Source organism: Vanessa atalanta, chromosome 17 (assembly GCF_905147765.1).
Source record: "Vanessa atalanta chromosome 17, ilVanAtal1.2, whole genome shotgun sequence".
NCBI lineage: Eukaryota > Metazoa > Arthropoda > Insecta > Lepidoptera > Nymphalidae > Vanessa > Vanessa atalanta.
In genome coordinates this window covers 9804703-9824751 of record NC_061887.1, presented here as the reverse complement: position 1 = coordinate 9824751, position 20049 = coordinate 9804703, and the positions used below count along the sequence as shown (strand labels likewise).

Sequence of the window (20049 nt, the reverse complement as noted above, 5' to 3'; positions counted from 1 at the left end):
TTATATGTGAGCACATACCAACTTTTATTTAAATTGAGCCAACTATCTTTGTGGTATGGTTGCACAATAAAACAGACTGATTTTATAGATAATGTATTCAATTTAATTTAATTATTCGCTTACAGGCTCATATTAGCACTCAGGTGTATCTGGAAGAATTTCTAATTGAGAAAAGCGTTCGTTTAGAAAAATAGTGTTGAATAACAAATATTTTTCAGAACATTTTTATTACTTAAATTAAAAAAAAAATTAACCATATTTCATTTTTGGCTGTATATAAAAGATCAACGACAATAGTTTTAAAAAAAATTGTAGTTACTTCTAAATATATTAGATACGTTATACGTAATATATATACAAGGAAATACTAATGAATGCGTAAAGAAAGTCGACATGTCCGTGTCAACGTACCGTCGTATGTCATCCACGATCTGGATAATGGTAGCCGTCGTTATCTGACCGTCACGCCGAATACGCGTTCGTAATAACATTCATTACAGTAATCGTATCATTGTAACATACACTTATGATTACTTCTGTTACTGTAATATGTTACCGTAACATGTTTTATACACATTAAATCAGACCAAGTGATGGTAAGTGATAACTGACGAAATTGAGCTGCCGTCCTTAGGATTTAAGATGCAATTTCTCTTGGCCAATAATAATATTTGGTGAACGATTAACACTAAGAGAGAATAGCTTCCAGCCTCCACTGCAAATATAAACGCCACTAAAAAAGATTAGGCTTCATTCATCAATGAACTTGAAAGATGTATTTGTAATCCAATATTAGTGGCTATATAGAAATAGACAGGATATGTCAATTTAATTGTACTTTATTGACATACGTTTTGCAATTACAATGGTGGAAACAAATTCTACTGAGTGTCATGAAGGTTCGTCTCGGTAGAATCTACTTTTCGAACCGTAAAGTGGTAACCGCTGGTTGTGTTTACTAATGTAACATGACGATTCAAAGGTGCCTTAACGTGTCTACTTGAATAAAGAATATTTTTATTTGATTTAAGAGATGAGATGACAATTTGAATGTTTGTTGATCAACTGTTTAATGAAAATCAAGTTTACTTTAAACAGTTTTGTGTTAAATAGTTTTTTTTTTATTGTGTTTATTTTTTTATATGACTAAAGTGTAAATTATTAGGTTTGAGCTTTCAGTATGACATTGCTTTAATTTAAAATCAGTAGATCGACTAATGTAATTATATACTTAAAAATAGATTGTAAGATAGATCACATTGTAGACAGATAAAAAATTTGAAACAAAAAAATAAATATTACAATTATTTTATTTGTTAACAATAAAATCGTACAAAATTATATGTAATAAAACTGAAATTAGTTTAAAATGGCAACACAGCGCTAAGTAATTGTCTTCGCAATGAGATTAAATTGCGGAACAACTGGTGACTATAATTATTTTAATTCAACGAGAGATTGAGTAGTGTATTACAATTTGTTACTCATTGCATCGCGCGACGCTATAATACATCTTACTGCATATTATTTTTCATAATAATTATCAATAATTAGAATCATCGCAGAACAATTTTATATTCAGGAAAAGGATTTCGTATTTAGGGTTTATACTACATAATATTATAAATACGAATGAATTTTTTTCTGTTCTGTTTCTCTTAACGGTTAAACAGCTGAACCGATTTACAGGAATTTTTATGTGGAGATAGTTTGAGGCCTTAGAAAGGACGGACATTTTTATTTCACTAATATCGGTGGGGGGCGGGGATAAAGCTGCAGGGTTAATTTAGCTACATTTATAAAAAAATAGTATGTATATATATATATTTAAATGTACATAATATATTTCCATTATACAAGGTTAATTCCTGAGATTTTTGTTCAGTTCTTCTCATTACAATCTGCATTCCGAACTGATTGTATCTTTATGTTGAATTTAATACTGTCACAGTACGATTCAAAAGTGCTTGTATACGAGCCTATTTGAATTGATTATTTTGATTTGATATGCATGAATAAGAATAAGAAAATGTTTATTCAGGACAAACATACATTACAAACATAATTAATAAAAAAATAAAAATACGTAGGTATATGACATAAATATCGCGATCATCCAAGATCTCATGCCAGACTGAAGACTGATCAAGTTTTACATAACGACATAGATGATATTATATATATAATAAATTAAGTATATAAACAATCAAATACTTATTAATACACTGTAAATAATATTAAGAAAAAGATTGTTAAAATATTTAAAATTTATGAAATGTTAATGACCTCACATTCATTTAGATTTTGAAATGGAGACCTCGAAGTGTCTCATTTTAAGTAGTCATAAAAATTAAACCGTAATAAAGAAATTTATAATCCATAATATCATTTCAAGGTTCAATTATGCATTATTGAATTAAACTATTACTTCTGCAAAACATTCTAATTATATAATATTCACAGATGTGTGTAATCAAATCTGATAAATCAAAATTAGTTACGTTAAATTGTTTAAACAATAGAAGATAGAACAAAAGAAGAAGAACAAGACAACTCAATAATAACAGCTTTGGTGATTTTATAGTATGGACATGTGATTCTAAGTCTTTTAGTCCGATAAGATGGCAATCCAACACGACCGGAGTGAGATCAAGTGCAGGACTGGATTTACATGCTTTCCAATTCACAGGAGCATAAAACTGTCAATTTTCTAATCTACTGCTTCTACTCTCCATTTTTAGACGAAAAATACTTATTTTTTTTTCGACCACAAAAATAAAAAAAAGGTTTTTAAGAATAAGTATTATTTAATTAAGACAAATATATATTGCAGTCCCGTAATTATAATAACATAATTGTATATAATAATTAAAGATATAAACCAAAAACGGAAGAAAGATAATACATTAATAGCTCTATAGCTTTGACACGTTATTCTCTCACATTTCACTGTTGTAAAAGCTTTCTTATCTTGTCTGGCGTCTGCCTTTGGAAACTGTATTTTTATTATTCAATAAAGTTTATAAAGCCTTTTACACGTAATAAGTTAAATAAGTATGAAATTTTGAAATCCCTTGATACTTTCAATTGAGATGTAACTTCACAGGCTCACTTGACACCGTGAGAAATTTATCATCAAAAAATTCTCTCACAAAAAAAACAGCTTTGTCACTCGGTAAGTCAAAATTACGTAACATCCGCCTATAGAACACTTTTTTGTCGAATATTATCACACTAAGATCAAGTTCATAGCTACGACACTTTCTCTTAAACAATGGTTTCGTTTATCAATACACACAATTAGAATTAGCTGCTATGTATTCTATCGACTTCCGACTATGTCACGTTCGGTTGTTTATTTAAACATAAACAGGTATAGAGTGAGAGAAAAGCCATTAGTGATTTATGTGGATTTCTATTTGAGGTTATATTGTGCAAGCAGCGTTATTTATTGATATGTTTGATTATAAACATTAAAATGTATATTTTATTATAATGATAATTTATAACTGTGATTCATGTGCTTTGCATTTTGCTATTATTTTATAAAATTTATCGTAGCCTTTATTGTGTACTAACAACTTTTATTTCAAATTAATCTTGATTATAGTCAACAGATTAAAAAAAAATCTACGCTACTTGATTGTCTGCGATGAAAAAATTAAAGAATGTTGTATTTTAATATTTAATATTGTCCAATTACTTATATTATACTTTTGTAATATAAAAGAAATATATTAAGATTTTCGAAAATATTTTAGTTAAAAAAATATTCCGTTTGTTTGTGAAGAATTTTGAACGTGACCTTGAATGCCCGTGATTATTTTTTAAGTGACATTTACCAATTAATTAACTGTCGTCTTTATTCGAAGACATAAATATTGTACGGGGTGGTAATTTGGGTAAGAAAAAAAGTCATTACGCTTTCAAATATAATTTAGCTGTTTCACCTTTAACTACGCTGGCTCTGAATTTTTCTTTTACTACTGTCTGTGACATAGTCCTAACTGGATCTTACTATTAGTTCTTAGCAAATCTCTCTATAAAAATGTTATGAAATAAGGAAATATACGTGAAATGTGAGAATGTCGTGAGTAATAGCGTACCTCGAATTACAATGACGTCTCTATTACACGGTGTGACGATGATATATTGCGAATTCCGAGCTCTTCGTGAGCAAGGGTTCGCGTAAGCTTTCTAATGACGCAGAAACGCTAAAACTTTTCATATTGAGAACATCTTGCAGTGGCGACACTGCTCTAGGAAGTTGTAACTACAACTGCCGCCTTAACAATTGTAGTTTCGATCCTCGCTTATCACAAATGTTTGAAATAATTATACGGGTATTTGTCGTGAATGTTCTCGGACTCCCGACATACATAATAAGTCGGGAAATTATTTGTGACAAATAAAATAAAATATTTGTAGTTGTTGGTGATCACACTAAATTAAATTCGAAATTAAAAATCAGTTAGATTTTTGACGGTCAATTTATATTGTACGTGAATGACAACGCGTGCATTTGACATTTGACGTTTTGTGGGTGCGTGTGCGTACGTTCGTGCGCGTATCCTAAATGTTATATAAAAAAAATTACTTCCACATAGGCACTAAAAGGCTCTACTCTCGTGAGTTGGTAGTATTAATGCAATATCACTTTTACTTTTTCAATTCGCACCAATTTGTAGGTCGTCGTTCAAGGATGTCAAGTGTGGGTGTAATATATCCTTATTTCATAACGTAGTGCGAAAATATTGTTCAATATTTAAAAATAAACATGGCAACATTCAAATAAAGGAATGTGTTGATTAATTCAATATTTAATACATGTGTTAAACTTACAAGTATTATAAGAAATATTTTATCATAAATATGTTATAAGAGAAGAATACGTCTTCATCTAACTTTGTATGACGTCATTTTGACGTCATCATATAAATTTATAAATTATTATGTTATTATCACAACTTGTCTTTTGTATATTTCTTACTTCATATACGTAATAATTACTGTCAGATTAAGACTCAATATAACGTAATATTTAAACAAAGACATACTTTTCAACTAGTTAGACATAATCATAAGAATTACAGATGTAGGTTAAACGCTTTGGTCTTGAAAATTTTCTTACATGCGAAATAGATAATATGGTCTAAAAATATATATTTCGAATCTATATCGGAGTCGACAGAGTGCGTAACCGCCGTTTCACTCTCACTCCAAAAGAACACCGGACTCGTTGGCCCGGAATGTCGTAGAAAGCTCGAATCGTAACGAAGAGGCGGGACGCGACGCGTTTTAAAATAACTTCATTTGCTAGAGAAATTACTATATTGTACTTTTTTTTTACATTTCACGTAGACATACATCTATATTTAATAATAAAAATATATAATTATAAAGGCTTATACGAAGCTCACCACGTTTTCACCTCCGCTATCGCTATCTAACTATAGAGCAAGAAAATAATTAAAAAAAGACCAAAATAAGTAAATGTTTGTTTTCAATGTAACACAAATAATAAGATTGAATTACTCCGTATTTTGTTTAATCATAATTATTTATTAATATTGGCGCTAACGAAATAATTTAAGCTATTATTTTATTTTGATTAATTATAGCATTCGCCTGTATGACACTTGCAGAACAAACCTTGTTTTATATTAGTGGGTTTATTTAATTAATTTCTTAATGGATACCTCTTAATATTTCTCTAATTAATTTCAAAAACTTACAAATTTATTTGTGATTTACATATATAAATCCTTTGATGAATACCGCAAACATGCATCATATGTTGGTGGATAACCGAGTGCATCTCATTAACTAAATACTAGTTGAGTTTGGCATATAGACTGCCATTTATAAACACTATTTCGCTTCTTATGTACAAGCGTGAAGTTAAAGTTAGTATAGTTAGTAAATTCAATATATATAATGCAGACAAAAACAAAAAATTGATTCATTAAATTCGTTAAAAATAAGTTTCACTTCTAAATTTGAATAAATGAGAAAACAATTTCTTTTGTATCTAATATTTAATCGATAAAAATGTTATGTGCATAATCGATACGCGGAAATCGAATAGAACGAAGTCGGTCAAATGATATTATATGTTATTAACCTCCTTTGTATAAATAATGTTTCTGGTGGAAGCTGAATGCGTTATTGATGGCTATATTACAGAAAAAAAAATGTTACATATATATTAATACTTTTTAAAATTGTTGAATTTTTTTTTATGTTTATCATAATATTTCGAGCAGTTTTGTGTTGCGTTTTAGTGAATTTATTATATATGATCGTTACGAAATGAGAATTTCAGTAAGTTATGTTATAATTTTGTACCATATATTCATTTATAAGTATCTTTTTTACGGAAACGTATAATTAATTAATTACTTAACAACTATTAATTAAAACAAAATACTACTAATATTATGTACATGGCGCAAAATTTTATACGACATATTATATTATAGTTTACCTTGTAAGGGTCTAACTACCATATCAATTATAAAACTAAATTAAGCATTTAAAACAGATAGAGCATGCTGAGATTACAAGCAACGACCTCCATTGCGTTTCATTTGTTTTATCCACTAAGCGGTTTCGGCTATTAAGTAATGCATACTATCATAAATGTATACAATGGCTGTTAATAAAAGACATTAAGACCTGACATAAGTTGTATTGTTTATATTGACTCGGAATATAAAATATTCGCAACGATTTTCACCAGAAATTTGTTTGTGATGCGTTAAAAATACTGAACTGAATACCGAACACAACGTATGTAACAGACACGGCGACATGTGAGTGAAACTGTCGTAATGTTTATTAGAAGATTAATTGCTCATCGCTCAAGCTAATTTTACAAAAATATTGCTATCACTTTTTTAGTGGTTTAATTGAAAAGAATAGCAAGCGTCAAGTTGGGTTTATATAAATAAACATAAACACCAATTTGTTGTAACCTGGTCATTAAGTATTGGGATTGCATCGATAATTCAAAATAATATTAAACTAGGTTTCTACTACGGTTTGATCTGCGTTTTTTCATCAGTTTTTAGTATAAAATAGTATCCTATCTCGCTTCATACGAAACATAATAAAATTCGGCTTAACTGTGAAAGCGTAACATACAGAGTCCGTTTCGCGTTTATAATATTAGTATAGATAATAATTATTACGATAACTCCTTGATGTAATAATTACTTCTATTGAACGTGAAAAAAATAGACCAAAGTTGAATATTTTATTGCCTTAGAGATATGAAACAGGTCCTAATTCAATTTAGCATATAATAAAATTTTAATGTTACACCTAGCTAAGCGGGCTATAATGACCTAATAAAAGCATAATTAATATATATTATCTGTACCGTTTACCGCTATTTAATGTGGAATAGTAAACACGAATATAATTTGTAATGGAATCGATTACACCACACTTGTCATTAAAGACAAGCTGTATTACAGTAATGATGATAATAATCAGTGTTATGTAAGATGACGCGTGAGACGTGCATGCAGTAATGAATCGAAATTAAAATACAGATGTTTTTTTCGCAAACGAATTACATTCGAAAAAAGAATTGCTATTTTGCACATTCTTTTTTCTAATATTTTCGGATATTCGAGAAACGCTCCAGTAAAGTATTAATTTAAATCCTTTTTTGTCTTTTATTTTAAATTTCGAACATAAAATGCACTAGGAAAAAACTACGGATCCAAATCCTTTTTAGTTTCGTTTTTTTTTTTTTTTAATTTACATTGTTTGCTTTTCAATTTGGGAAGTCTTTACAGAATTGTCGTTAGTCAAATAAATAAATAGGTAACATGTCTAAAAGCCATTAAACTGAGAATTAAATTCAATTGAAAATAAATTAAATTCGCGAGAAAAAAAAACAGAGTTTAAAAAGTTACTTTTAATTAGTCCATGCAGATTAATTTCCATAAGTGTGTACATAGAAGACAAGTTAACTTTAACAGCAACATAAAGATTTAAAAATGTCGTATGGCTTACAATATTTAAACTACATATTAGGCTACTTCTATCACTCGATTGGTCAGACCAATCGAGTGATAGAAGTAGCCTTATCTTCCTTTGCCTTCTCAACGTCATTAAAAAAAAGTGTGGAACGAAAGCATTTTAATCTGCCACGGAACTTGAAATTAATGCGTGTCCGTCACGCTTTTGTGAGATATTTTAAACAACATTCATCTCGGCCATTATTAAAATTCGAAATTCATTAACTACTACAATCTTAATCGGCCGGTTATTTTAAATCTTTTTTTTATTACATCATTTACATTTTAGTTGTCCTTTAAACGACTATAATATTCATGTTTTATTACCGTATTAATATTTGACATTAATATCTTTGAAACGACTTTCTATTCCCAGCAAATGTTATAAACTGCATCGTATTATTTCATAGACTTAACGACATTTAATAAGATTACATTTTTAAAATAATCTTCAGTAATTTATAAATGTTTATGTTAAAGGGCAAATTTAAGCTTATTAACTGCTCTCAATATGAAGTTCATTCTTTAAGTAGGTATCCCCATAATTGTTAATTTTCTGTGATAAAAATACTAAATACATATGAATGTAAAGGTTGTGTTTATTGTGGTTTTTATTGTATGTCCACACTAAGCAATAAAGTACATGCTAATTGTAAAATTACATTTAAGACAAAAAATATTTTGCTTTGCATTGTGTTTTTATGATGAAGCCGTTCATCTCTCGTCCAGGTTTATAAATTATCCCTATATTAAAACAACAATATGTTTCTTTTAAATGCGAAACAATAATCTAAATCATAATAAATACGACGGCAGGACCCGAAGTTCGACCTCTATACAAAGTCATTTAAAGTATTTGATCCCGTCCAGTCGAGTGTTATTGAATGTCAAACATCTTAAAACTTTCACATTTATAATAATAATATACCCATCATAGTAGAAATGTCCATAAAATACGATTTTTATTTAAATTATTCATATGTATATTAAGAAAAGAAAATTCGTTAGCTTAAATGGTGGGGTCCGTCTCATATGCCGCAGAGCTGATAGCTGGAAGCCGTGCTGGTAGGCTGGTGTTCTCGGATGGAGACCACGTATTGAGAAACGTCGCACTTGACAACCACATTCTGGACGGAGTGATGGCATATTCAAAATCGTTGGTACAATGAAAATAAGCACCTAAGAATGAGATCGAGGGCGTGTTTTCCGTCCTTATTCTTGGTCCTGGGTGACTATAATGATGTATTGCTTTATATTGAATATTCAAAAAATTATTTTAAAGAATCATATTGCATTTAAACCGATTTAAAATCTAAATCATTACTTTTAATTTGACATTTGACCGAATTAAAATCGAAATCATTACTTTTAATTAGACAATTAGTACATCAGTTACAGACGATACACAGTACACATTAGTTAAATCTATAACGCTGATTACTGTTTGTCCGAAAACAAATACAAACGTAACCATTATACAATACAGCCTCAACATCGTCATAGCAAACAATTAAACAGCAACGAAAGTGAGTATGCCATGCTTGTTAGCGGTTCAGATGAAAAAGTAAAAGTTTATTCTATAGTTCTTATTACGTACGTGTTAAGGTAGTTATTTGTTTGTTTTTTTTTACTTAATTTGCAATTACGTGTGATGTGTATATGAATGGACTTTCACGGAAGGCCGTGGGACTATTACGTCGGTCGTGATAGAATAATTTTGTTGGTTTATAATTTGAGAAGTGTTTGGATCAATATGAGTGGTCGGTTTTGCTCTTAGATTTTATTGTATTGTTAAGTATGTTTGGAATATTTATCGTAGCCATTTAAATTGCTTATTTATGCATACAATTATACTGAAGTATATTTTAACAAATATATGGAACAATTGTACATAATATCCTTACGCCTTTATTAACTAAAGCTAGTAGGTATACCGCAAAACATTTGAAGCAGTAAATAAGTGTGATTATACTTGAAATTAAAAAAATATATCATATCCCTTGCAGTTAGTATATTGGATGTTACATCTTAAATCCCATTGTTTGTGGTGTAATGAGTGATTTGTACGGTTTCAGTGTCTATAGGCGAAGGTCACCAATTTCCGTCAGGTAGTTAATTCAATACACTAATATGAACATATTAATGATTAATTAATTATTATTAACGCATGTTAAAATAATCTTGTATATTATAAATAACAGGATATCCGTTTGGAAATGTAATTTTTTTTTTTTTATACTCGAAGCACACGAGTTACAACTTTCATGTTTTCTTTTCTTTATTTTATGGAAATCTTAAAGGTTATGTCGCTTTACTAAAATGGACGCAAAGTACGTATAGTTTTCATACCGAATTGTAATAATACAGGTTATACAATTATCATGCATTTATTGATATAATATATTTGTTTAGTAGGCCTTGTTAAAATTGGCAAAGGAATTAAATAAAAAAATAAGAGAAAATTAAGCTCTATGGACTCAAACTGTAGCCCAAAACGCTATAAAGAAAAAAAAAATTGGTCAATTCCTTTTGCATAATATAACGAAAAAAGTATTATTTAAACGAACAAAAGATCTATATGATATATATATGAGATATGAATATATAAACATTTTAAACTTTCCATACCATTACTAACTGACGAGTTTTGAATAATTCTTACATTGTGGTGAGTTCGCATGGTCTAGTGAATATTTTATTCAGAATAAACATACCATAGAAAATAGACAATGGCTTCTAAAAGCGTGTTGAAGTTTAAGCGCCATGTTGTAAAAGAATCGAGTAATGGATCTTCACAGTTGCTGTTTAGTCATGACACTCGTTTTTAAAAACGGTAATTATTTTCTTGTAATTTATTCACACGTATTCTTTTCAATAATATCTACGAGTTATTAGTTTAATAATGTTTTTTCTTATTCTTTTGAATGAGAACAGAAAGAGAGAAATCATTGTTTAACCAAACACTCGCTAAACAATGTCTAAAATTAGTAAGGTAAGCGTTTAATTTTTAAATGATTAATTTTGTGTTTATTTATTATTATTGTAATGAAACAAATCAATAAACATTATAATATTATTATCATTCGAACATTTTGAACATAAGGTAAAATTATTTATATATTCTAAATTATTTAAAGGTTAAGTTGGTAATTGAATGCTAGTGAAAGGAATATAATATCAAGATTTATCCTAACTATTATTAGTACATTGTTGGTAAATTAAACCTGGGTTAAAATCCCGCTGTTTAAAGTACCGCTGAATTTCCATGTGCTTAATTTGTGTTTATATTTCATCTCGTTCTTGGTGGTAAAGGAAAACATCGTGAGGAAACCTGCGTGTGTCTAATTTCAATGAAATCATCTGTTTTCTCCAACTCGCATTGGAGAACGGGGTTGAATAAGCTCTAAAACTTCTCCTAAAAGGAAGAGGAACCCTTATCTCAGCACTGATATTGTACATTTCCTAAAGAATAATCTTCTCTAAAAGTTGTATCAATAATTTAACGCCTGTGTTTTTTTCGTATCACAAAAACGATTTCATTGATAAAGCGTGCAATAAACTAGTACAATCATAAAGAAAAGTGTTATTTCTTCAATAAGTGGGACTGGGTTAGTGACAGTCAGCGCACCGTTAAATTAGCGTTACGTGCAATCGGAAACTTATCCATCGTTGCTCCACTTAAAAGCAGGGTTGTCAAAATGTTAAATGTATACAAACCACTGGCTTAATTCTTTTAATAATTCGTTTAAAAGTAATGCATGTAATTTGTCCTTTTTACCAAATTTATATGTATTTCCTTCTACTTTAGGTATATCACGTCTTCTTATTTATAATACTATGATTAAATATCATATATCGTTTCTGACGCAAAAAGGTTTGGTCGTAATAACTAACATATATCGACCAACACATTAAAAAAATTAAAATAAGTATTTAAAATATTTTTGTTTATTAATATAATTTGTATCATACGTTTGTTAAGTTATATATGTATATCAAAATATTTTTTAACAATGTTAATGTACAGAGAAAAACATATTTAATTTAATAATTTGTATTTAATTGTTTTTGTAATTAACGGAAAAGTGACAGCCCTATTTGTGAGTCAAGGCCGGTTAACCGAGCGTTGTAATCGACCCTTTGTGTTTTGAACTTGCTCTTGAATATTTGAATGAATAGTTTTTTCTTCTATAGATCCGAAATGGTCCGGATTGTTCAATCGCTACAGATTTGGATATTATTAGAAACAATTCCACTAAATACTAAACACGTTTTTCCTGACAATTTCGTTATAAGCGATAAAGAAAGCATTGTGAGAAAATGGCACATACATTCTGGGACATACAACAATCGGATTAGAATAATGTCATCGAGTCGGAGCTGATATTTTGTAAGATATTGTCGGTCAAATTATACAAAGCCTCTTGGGGATTGGCTTACTGTATATACTATTCTGTAAGACTTCTCACTAGTGAAATCTGACAAATGAATTACGGTGATACGCTATTTTAATACTAGTACTTGCATTATAGTCAACATCAAATATCGCACTCTGACATTTCACGGTCGTGTTCTGCGGTGAGTTTCGTGGTTCTTCTTACAGAATACCTCTATAAAATGAAGTCAATTTAAATTCAAAAATCAAATCCAGTCTTGCCTCGCACTTCAACAGGCTTCAATTATCATTTATTTTTAAATGAATAGAAAAGTGTTATATCATCAGCAGCCGTCGTAATAAATTTGATGAAGTAAAATGGTTCTGCATTTTAATGACTTCTTAGCCATAAACAAAGGGATATATTGGCCAGTATGAATAAAATATTCATTTGAATAATATTATAATGAGATATCCCAACAAGTTTATGATAGGAAATCTTGTTGATAGAAGGAGTCCTTAAGCGTTGTAAGTCGGTGGTAGGTTGATTTCCTGTGGCACAAAAAAACGAGTAAAGGTAACATCTTGATCTCGTCATTAAAAAAAACTACTATCTGAGTACCTTCTTCCGGCGTGGAGTCTCTCAGCTGGGATATTTTTTTGTCTATTTTTTTGTACAATTTATACCCTTTTTTAAGATTTATATTTGATAATCCTGTCAGAAAATATTTAGATATAGTAATGTAAATGGCATGTATATACATAAAATACTCCCGAAATGGGTCCCATATAATGAAGATAATTATATTATCACCCACTTTGTTAAAAATATCTGTTTAGGCGAGTGGACTAGCAAATAAGCATGTCGATAACTGTGGGGCTATTACGGTTAGAGGAGAGCTACTGTTGCTGTCAAATATTTGTTGCGGATTGATAAATGTTGCAGTCGATAAATCAGTATTATGTATAGGTTCATAATACTGATGTATAATTTCTTCATTTAATTGGATTTGGTATCACTCCGCAACAAATATTTGAGAGCAACAGTTGCTGAGCCGAGATGGCCCAGTGGTTTGAACGCGTGCATCTTAACCGATGATTTCGGGTTCAAGTCCAGGCAGGCACCACTGAATTTTCATGTGCTTAATTTGTGTTTATAATTCTCCTCGTGCTCGGCGGTGAAGGAAAACATCGTGAGGAATGCATGTGTCCGATTTCAACGAAATTCCACCAACCCGCATTGGAGCGGCGTGGTGGAATATGCTCCAAAACCTTCTCCTCAAAGATTGAGGAGGCCTTAGCCCGGCAGTGGCAAATTTACAGGCTGCTAATGTAATGTTTGTAACAGTTGCTATGCTCTAACCGTAAAAGATCCACTGGTCACGATCATTGATAGCAAATGCAAGAAGTAAACAAAAAACTATCTTTCATCATCAGTGCGCCGCAATTAATTATTCGATTTTTATAATTTGTATTATATTATTAAGTATCTCATATCGGGTCACATAATATTAGTCGTGGTTTTATTTTGGGACCCACGTTTTCGTAGATAATCATCAATAAATTCCTTATCCTTTTTCATTTAATGGTATTCTATTATATTCTAGTAGGTATTCATTTTATGGTATAAATCTATTTATATAAAGAACCAATTTTATTACATTACATAACATTTTAGGCTAAATAAACAAAGGAATTTGGTCTGGTATATCAAAATACACTATAATACTTGGTGGTATGGCTCTGGGTTGGTATCAACCACTCATCAAACATTCGCCCGCTAAACAGTAATACTTAGCGTTATTGTGTTCTGGTTTGAAGTATGAGTGAGCCATTGTAGCTACACAAACAAGAGACTGACGTCTTAGTGACAATTGGTGGCATGTTGGTATATTTATTACAGCGAAAATGTATATGAGCGATTGTGACCAACTTAACATCAGAAGGCCCAATTGCTCGCCTACCGATGTAATCAAAAATAAGGTCCAGCTCGATTCTAGAGTAAAATTACTTGCTTAATAATCATGATTTTTTAACATAAACATCCAAAGTAGCAGCTGTAAAATAAAATGTAATAATCGCAGATGTAACTAGAATGTCACCCTCGGCTCCGCCTATTGACGTTTTTATGATAATATCCGCTTTCACCGGACGCCTTAAAAGCTGTTCATCTGGTATATGATCCGATTTCGAGACATTGAGAACATTCCCGTAAGCTAGATATAATCAGTATTAGCTATTAAAATAAATTGCAACAGGTATTACTGATAACTTGAACGTATCTCCGAGATGGTGAATGAAACATTTAACTACGCGAAGGTCGCGCTCGAAATCGCGGATCTATCACACGACTTCATAAGATCTATCTCATGTCTAGCAAAATAATATTGTGAGTTTTTTTTTAAATATCGGGACCTTATATTTAACTATGTTATATTGCTTTACTACAGATGACTGTAGTAAAGCAATATCAGGATACAAGCTATGAATCTTTAAACTAAACGGATGACTACTACTACTGAACGAAATATTATGTCGAAATATTTTTTGATATTTTCTCGTACCAAAGATTTTTTTTACAATCATGTAAAACGAATCTTTTTTCAAACTAGTTACTACTATTCGATTGATTTAGTTGGAATTATTTAAAGAGTTTTTATACCTGTTTTTGTTGATTAATTTATCATTTTGATTGAGTTTATTTGTTACGAATACATTGTTTATGACTGTGTATTAACAACCCTGTTTTAAGCACAACAAGCGCTAGGGTGCAAGTAATGTCCTTGCTATCGCCCATCCCCAAACAAGAAACTGAAGAGATTTTCTGGGGCACCTCAGAAGGGCGTCCACAACGCGCGGCGCCCGGGTTTTTTGCAACTTCTGTAGCTTGGTTTACAACAGATGTGTGTATAAAATGTCAACATTAATATCAACAGATGTTATTACAAAATATCGTATCGTATTATATTATACCAATCTAATATACAACCGCGTGAGTTTCAAATATCTGATGAGCGGGTGCGATCTAGATACAAATGTCAACAACGATTTAATTTTCGATAGAATAAAATGTATTTATTAAAAAAAAACAGAGTTATATAACTTTGCCAGCATTCGTACGAGATATCAGACCAAATATAGGCTTTTTGTTTTATGTCAGCGTTGGTATCTATTTGAAGATGACTGTGCGTTAATAGGCGGTCACCCTTGAGAAATGTCACGACTGACTGGGTATCCCTTCATTAGATGAACTGCGTATGTAATTACTGGTATGAGAGTGTAATTATAAAAGGTTGGGTTTGGCTGTAAAGCAAGTTTGAAAGGCAATTAAAATAGTTATTAATGATTTAAATGAAACAGAATAGTTCTATTCATACAATTTAATATATATAAATACTAGTGTACGCCAGCGGTTTCGCTTGTGTAAAATGCAGGTGTTATGTACATTTTTCCGAAAAAAAACTACGTGCTATTCTTTTTAACAAACATCAATTTATTCAAACTTTTGCATTTAAAATATTAGTAAGATATGTTTTGTTTATTGTTATATCTTTAATTCAGTGAACCGTAGTATATTTATCTCAATTTGATTGTGTTTATCAGTTGTATTATCAAAAATCTTTCACGAAAGGTTATCTGTTATGCTAGGTCCACGCGACACAGACTTGGCATAGACATCTATTGAATTTTGTCTCTGCAACTAAGCAGCGTAGACATTGACATTTTACATATACTTGTATCATAATTGAGTATACTTATTTTGATTTTGAGTTGGTTTTTCAACTTACATTTTAACTATTAAATTCAATTCAATCACATCGAATCATAAAATCACTGTGACATACGACTTTCTTCACCTAGTTTATTTCTGTCCATAAAAATGTCACGGTTAGAAGTAAAGGCTATGCTTAACTCTTAATGAGCGGCCTACCACAGGATCTATGACGTTACGTCCCTCGTACCTGTAACCAAACTGGTTCAATCACGAGTTAAACCTCAAACCGAACATCGCACACATTCTACTGACGTTTTGCGGTAGAATAGCGATGACTGGAAACGCAATTTCACCACTAATATGTTTTATTTTGTGTAAAGTTTTAGACTTTATTTGAACGCCCTAATCTAAGAAGCTACAATTGCCTTAAATATGTAGACTTTCTTATGATATAGGTAGGCGGACGGATAAACGGGCCACCTGGTAAGTGGTCACTACCGCTCATACCTATGGCGTCCATATCTATTGGCGCATGTACCTATCCAATATCTATTAGCGTTGTAAGAAATATTAACCATTCCTTACATCGCCAATGTGTCACCAACCTTGGGAACCAAGATGTTATGTCCCTTATGTCTGTAGTTAAACTGGATTACACCACATCGAGTGAAACCTGTAGTGAAACAAGTAGTAACTTGTACTATGACGTTTTGACGTTTGGATTACTATACAAATTCTAATTATACATATTTATTAAAAAAAAAAACTTTTTAATTTCATGTTGATAGTTCATCATGATCTTACTTAAAGTGTCTCATGAATATTAATGCGACCATTAACTTCGCTTTGCAAGAAAATAACGAATCTTTATGTAACAAAAATAATTTGAAACAGTCTTATGTTAATGTTTGCAATTAAAAAACAATTAATGAATTAAAAATAATGTTTCCATCTGTCTGTGTAAAAGTGAGTGTAATATTATTTATATGAAGAATTTTTTTTTTTTATATAACTTGGGTATTTTTAAAAGCCTATACCAAAAAAAAAATCAAATTTTAAAGTAAATGTACGCTGAAACTCATCATTTGTGATTTGAGTTGATAAAAAGTTTCGTATAAGTAAATAAATTAGTGTTCGTTGCGTATAAGTACAGTTTAAGTTCGATTTTTTATTAATAATAAAAACTTATACAATAATGAGGCGAAACCTCGTATAACTATTTATCTTTTTATTTTTTATAATAAATACAACATTAATATCGATCACGAACCAAGTTCCGACTTTGTATTTACGAATGCAATGAGATTTTTTAATGAAACCAACTGATATTCGATACCAATGAATTAAATAATACAAGTACTTTGATAGTTTTATATTTGGTGCTGATAGCTCGTTAAAAAGTTAATGTTACCTCTGTATCGTACACCATGTCTCCCTTTACCGATACAGTGGGTCACATTCTAATTTCTCTTGCGAATATTAATGGCCAACGACCCCGTTTAGATGACCTAAAACGTTGTCTGAATAGGTTATAATATAATGACATAGTTAGAGGAAACTATACACGGAATATTCTCCTTTGTTTTTTAATTAATTACTAGTTAAACCTTTTTTAAATTATATTTTATTTAATGATTTAATATAGAATTGTATTTATTAAGTATTTCCGTGCGGTAAGCTTTGATTTCACTCGGAAGTAGAGAGCGGGCTAAAAATCTTCGTAACAAATACTATAGTTCGACTTTTAAATTTATCAAAGTGTAACCTTTTTTGGATAAATCTCATATTTTCTTATAATAATCAGACATTTATATGCAAGCATACGTTCTGAACAAACAAGAGAAAACATCACTGGACCGCCGTTGCCACTCAGCAGGTTGTTTTAAAGACATCATCCAGTGCAAGCTAAAATATTATTAAATATATCTTTATTTAAACGCTTTCTGACAATCGTTTTAAAGATCTCATGATATTAAACTAGCATTTTTGCATTGATAAATTAGTCGCATTTATATTTGATTATTACCAATATATTTATGATTAATGTTTTAAAATATATTCGTTTAAAAAAAGAATCCTTGTAATATAGCTTGTAGCTAGCATAGCATTTCGTTTACACTGGTAATGGTCTTAAAAGTCAAGTTCCGCTCGCGAATTCCACGTCGCGTTGTCTGACACACTTCCTCTTGTTTAAGGCTTTTACGCAATATAGAAAGGATGTGTTGATATTGAATAACCATTAATTGTCGATAATTTGTGCTGCAAATGTTTTTAATATTTATGCATTGGTTGCTTCTTTTTTTGCAAAAGTAACTTGTACCACGTAAAATTAACTTTATTTATAAAATTAAAATAATTTGGAAATAAAAAAATATACTGTTTTATATTTAACTTATTGTTTTGTGTCTTAAATAAAATATTATTCAACAGTAAATTATAAAAAAATAACAACTAAGTAATATTTTTTTGTATATAAAAAAATAAGGTATAGAATTTTTTTTTTTAATAAATACAAATAAATAAAAGTGAGAAAATGATTTACAAACTCAAATAAATCCTAAATATAAATTATGAATGAAATTTCACCGAGAAGCTATAAATAAAAAATTAAAAAAAATTAAACATACCCAAAAAATGAGCCTCATGCTATCCAAAATTTTCTGTCTGGAATTAAAAAAATAAACTGTCAACTGTCACCTGTCACTACACAAGCGCGGTCGCGCGCGCGGGAAACTGTACTGTCGAGTGAGGTAGAGACAAGAACCCTCCCCGCCAAAGAAAGTCAACCTTCACATTCGTTATGTAAATGGAGAGGTCTAATGCCCATCGAGAGGGAAATTGGGATAAGGTCGTTTGTGTGATTTTTTTAACTTAGATGTTCTGTTATGTATGGTTTTGTTCAATGATCGTAAAATATAATGATTGTTATATGTTTTTTTTATTAGTACTTCAACTGTAAGACTTTAGCTGTGGCTTGCAAAGTTTTTTAACTTTATATAAAAATACTAACATTTCAAACTTAATTAATTATAAGCTTTTAGATATTTTTGTCTTGCTTGCAAAAATAATTCAAAGCGTGTGCGCTTTCAGAATATTAGGAGTATATTCCCTATTAAAGACATCAACGCGCTGGTGGCATTTGTAGAAATATTTCTAAATGTCTATAATGTATAGGAGAATAATTAAATATAATTAATTTTTAATCATTAAATATCTGTAATATTTTTAATAATTATCAAAAACTTAAAAAAAAAAAACTAAAAATTTTTGGTTACTTTAAAGTTTAAAGTACAAAATATACGCTAATTAAAAATCCTAATATGTCTGAATATTAATTTTCCGCCTGTCTGCCAGGTACCAACCAAAAATAATATAATAAATTTGATTGATATTCAATCAATCAAACAAGTAACACCTTGAAGAATGTTGTAACTACAAAAATGATGTAAATAAAAAATATATTAATCAATAAATATGATTATGAACCATATCATACATAGATTATTAAAAGCTCATACGGGATGTAATTATTTGAATTGTATATGATTATCATTTTAGTCCTGTATCGCAAGGACGATTGAAGATTTTTTTTAAATACTTTTTGTTGATTCTCTCAGCCATTCTCAGTTTATTTCTTGTGAGAATACTCCTCACGTACACACTCATGCACATAGGATGTCCCTTCTTCCTAGGTATATCAGGTCAATTCTCAAGCTTCAGAATTCAATTGAATTGGGCCACCTTATGCTGAAAATTTGTTTTTGTTTCAAGCTATTTATTTTGGATACTATCATTTCTCTAATATAGTCTAAAATATTTTGCGTCTTAAGTTACAGAAAAACCTACGTAAAGACTATGATGAGGGCTATCAAAAGCTGTCCATTCCTTTTTATTGTATATTGTTTTACATAAGAACTATTTAAATA

At 30.1% G+C, this 20049-nt stretch overlaps 1 protein-coding gene across 1 annotated transcript in view; it reads right to left on the bottom strand.

Annotated features, from left to right (window-relative positions):
* Positions 1-18853, bottom strand: part of LOC125070449 — a 28742-nt gene extending 9889 nt beyond the window's left edge. The window contains exon 1 of the mRNA XM_047680331.1: positions 18751-18853. Within this exon, the coding sequence (XP_047536287.1) occupies positions 18751-18768 (18 nt within the window). The 5' untranslated portion in view covers positions 18769-18853. The remainder of the gene's footprint in view (positions 1-18750) is intronic.
* Positions 18854-20049: the final 1196 nt, after the last annotated feature.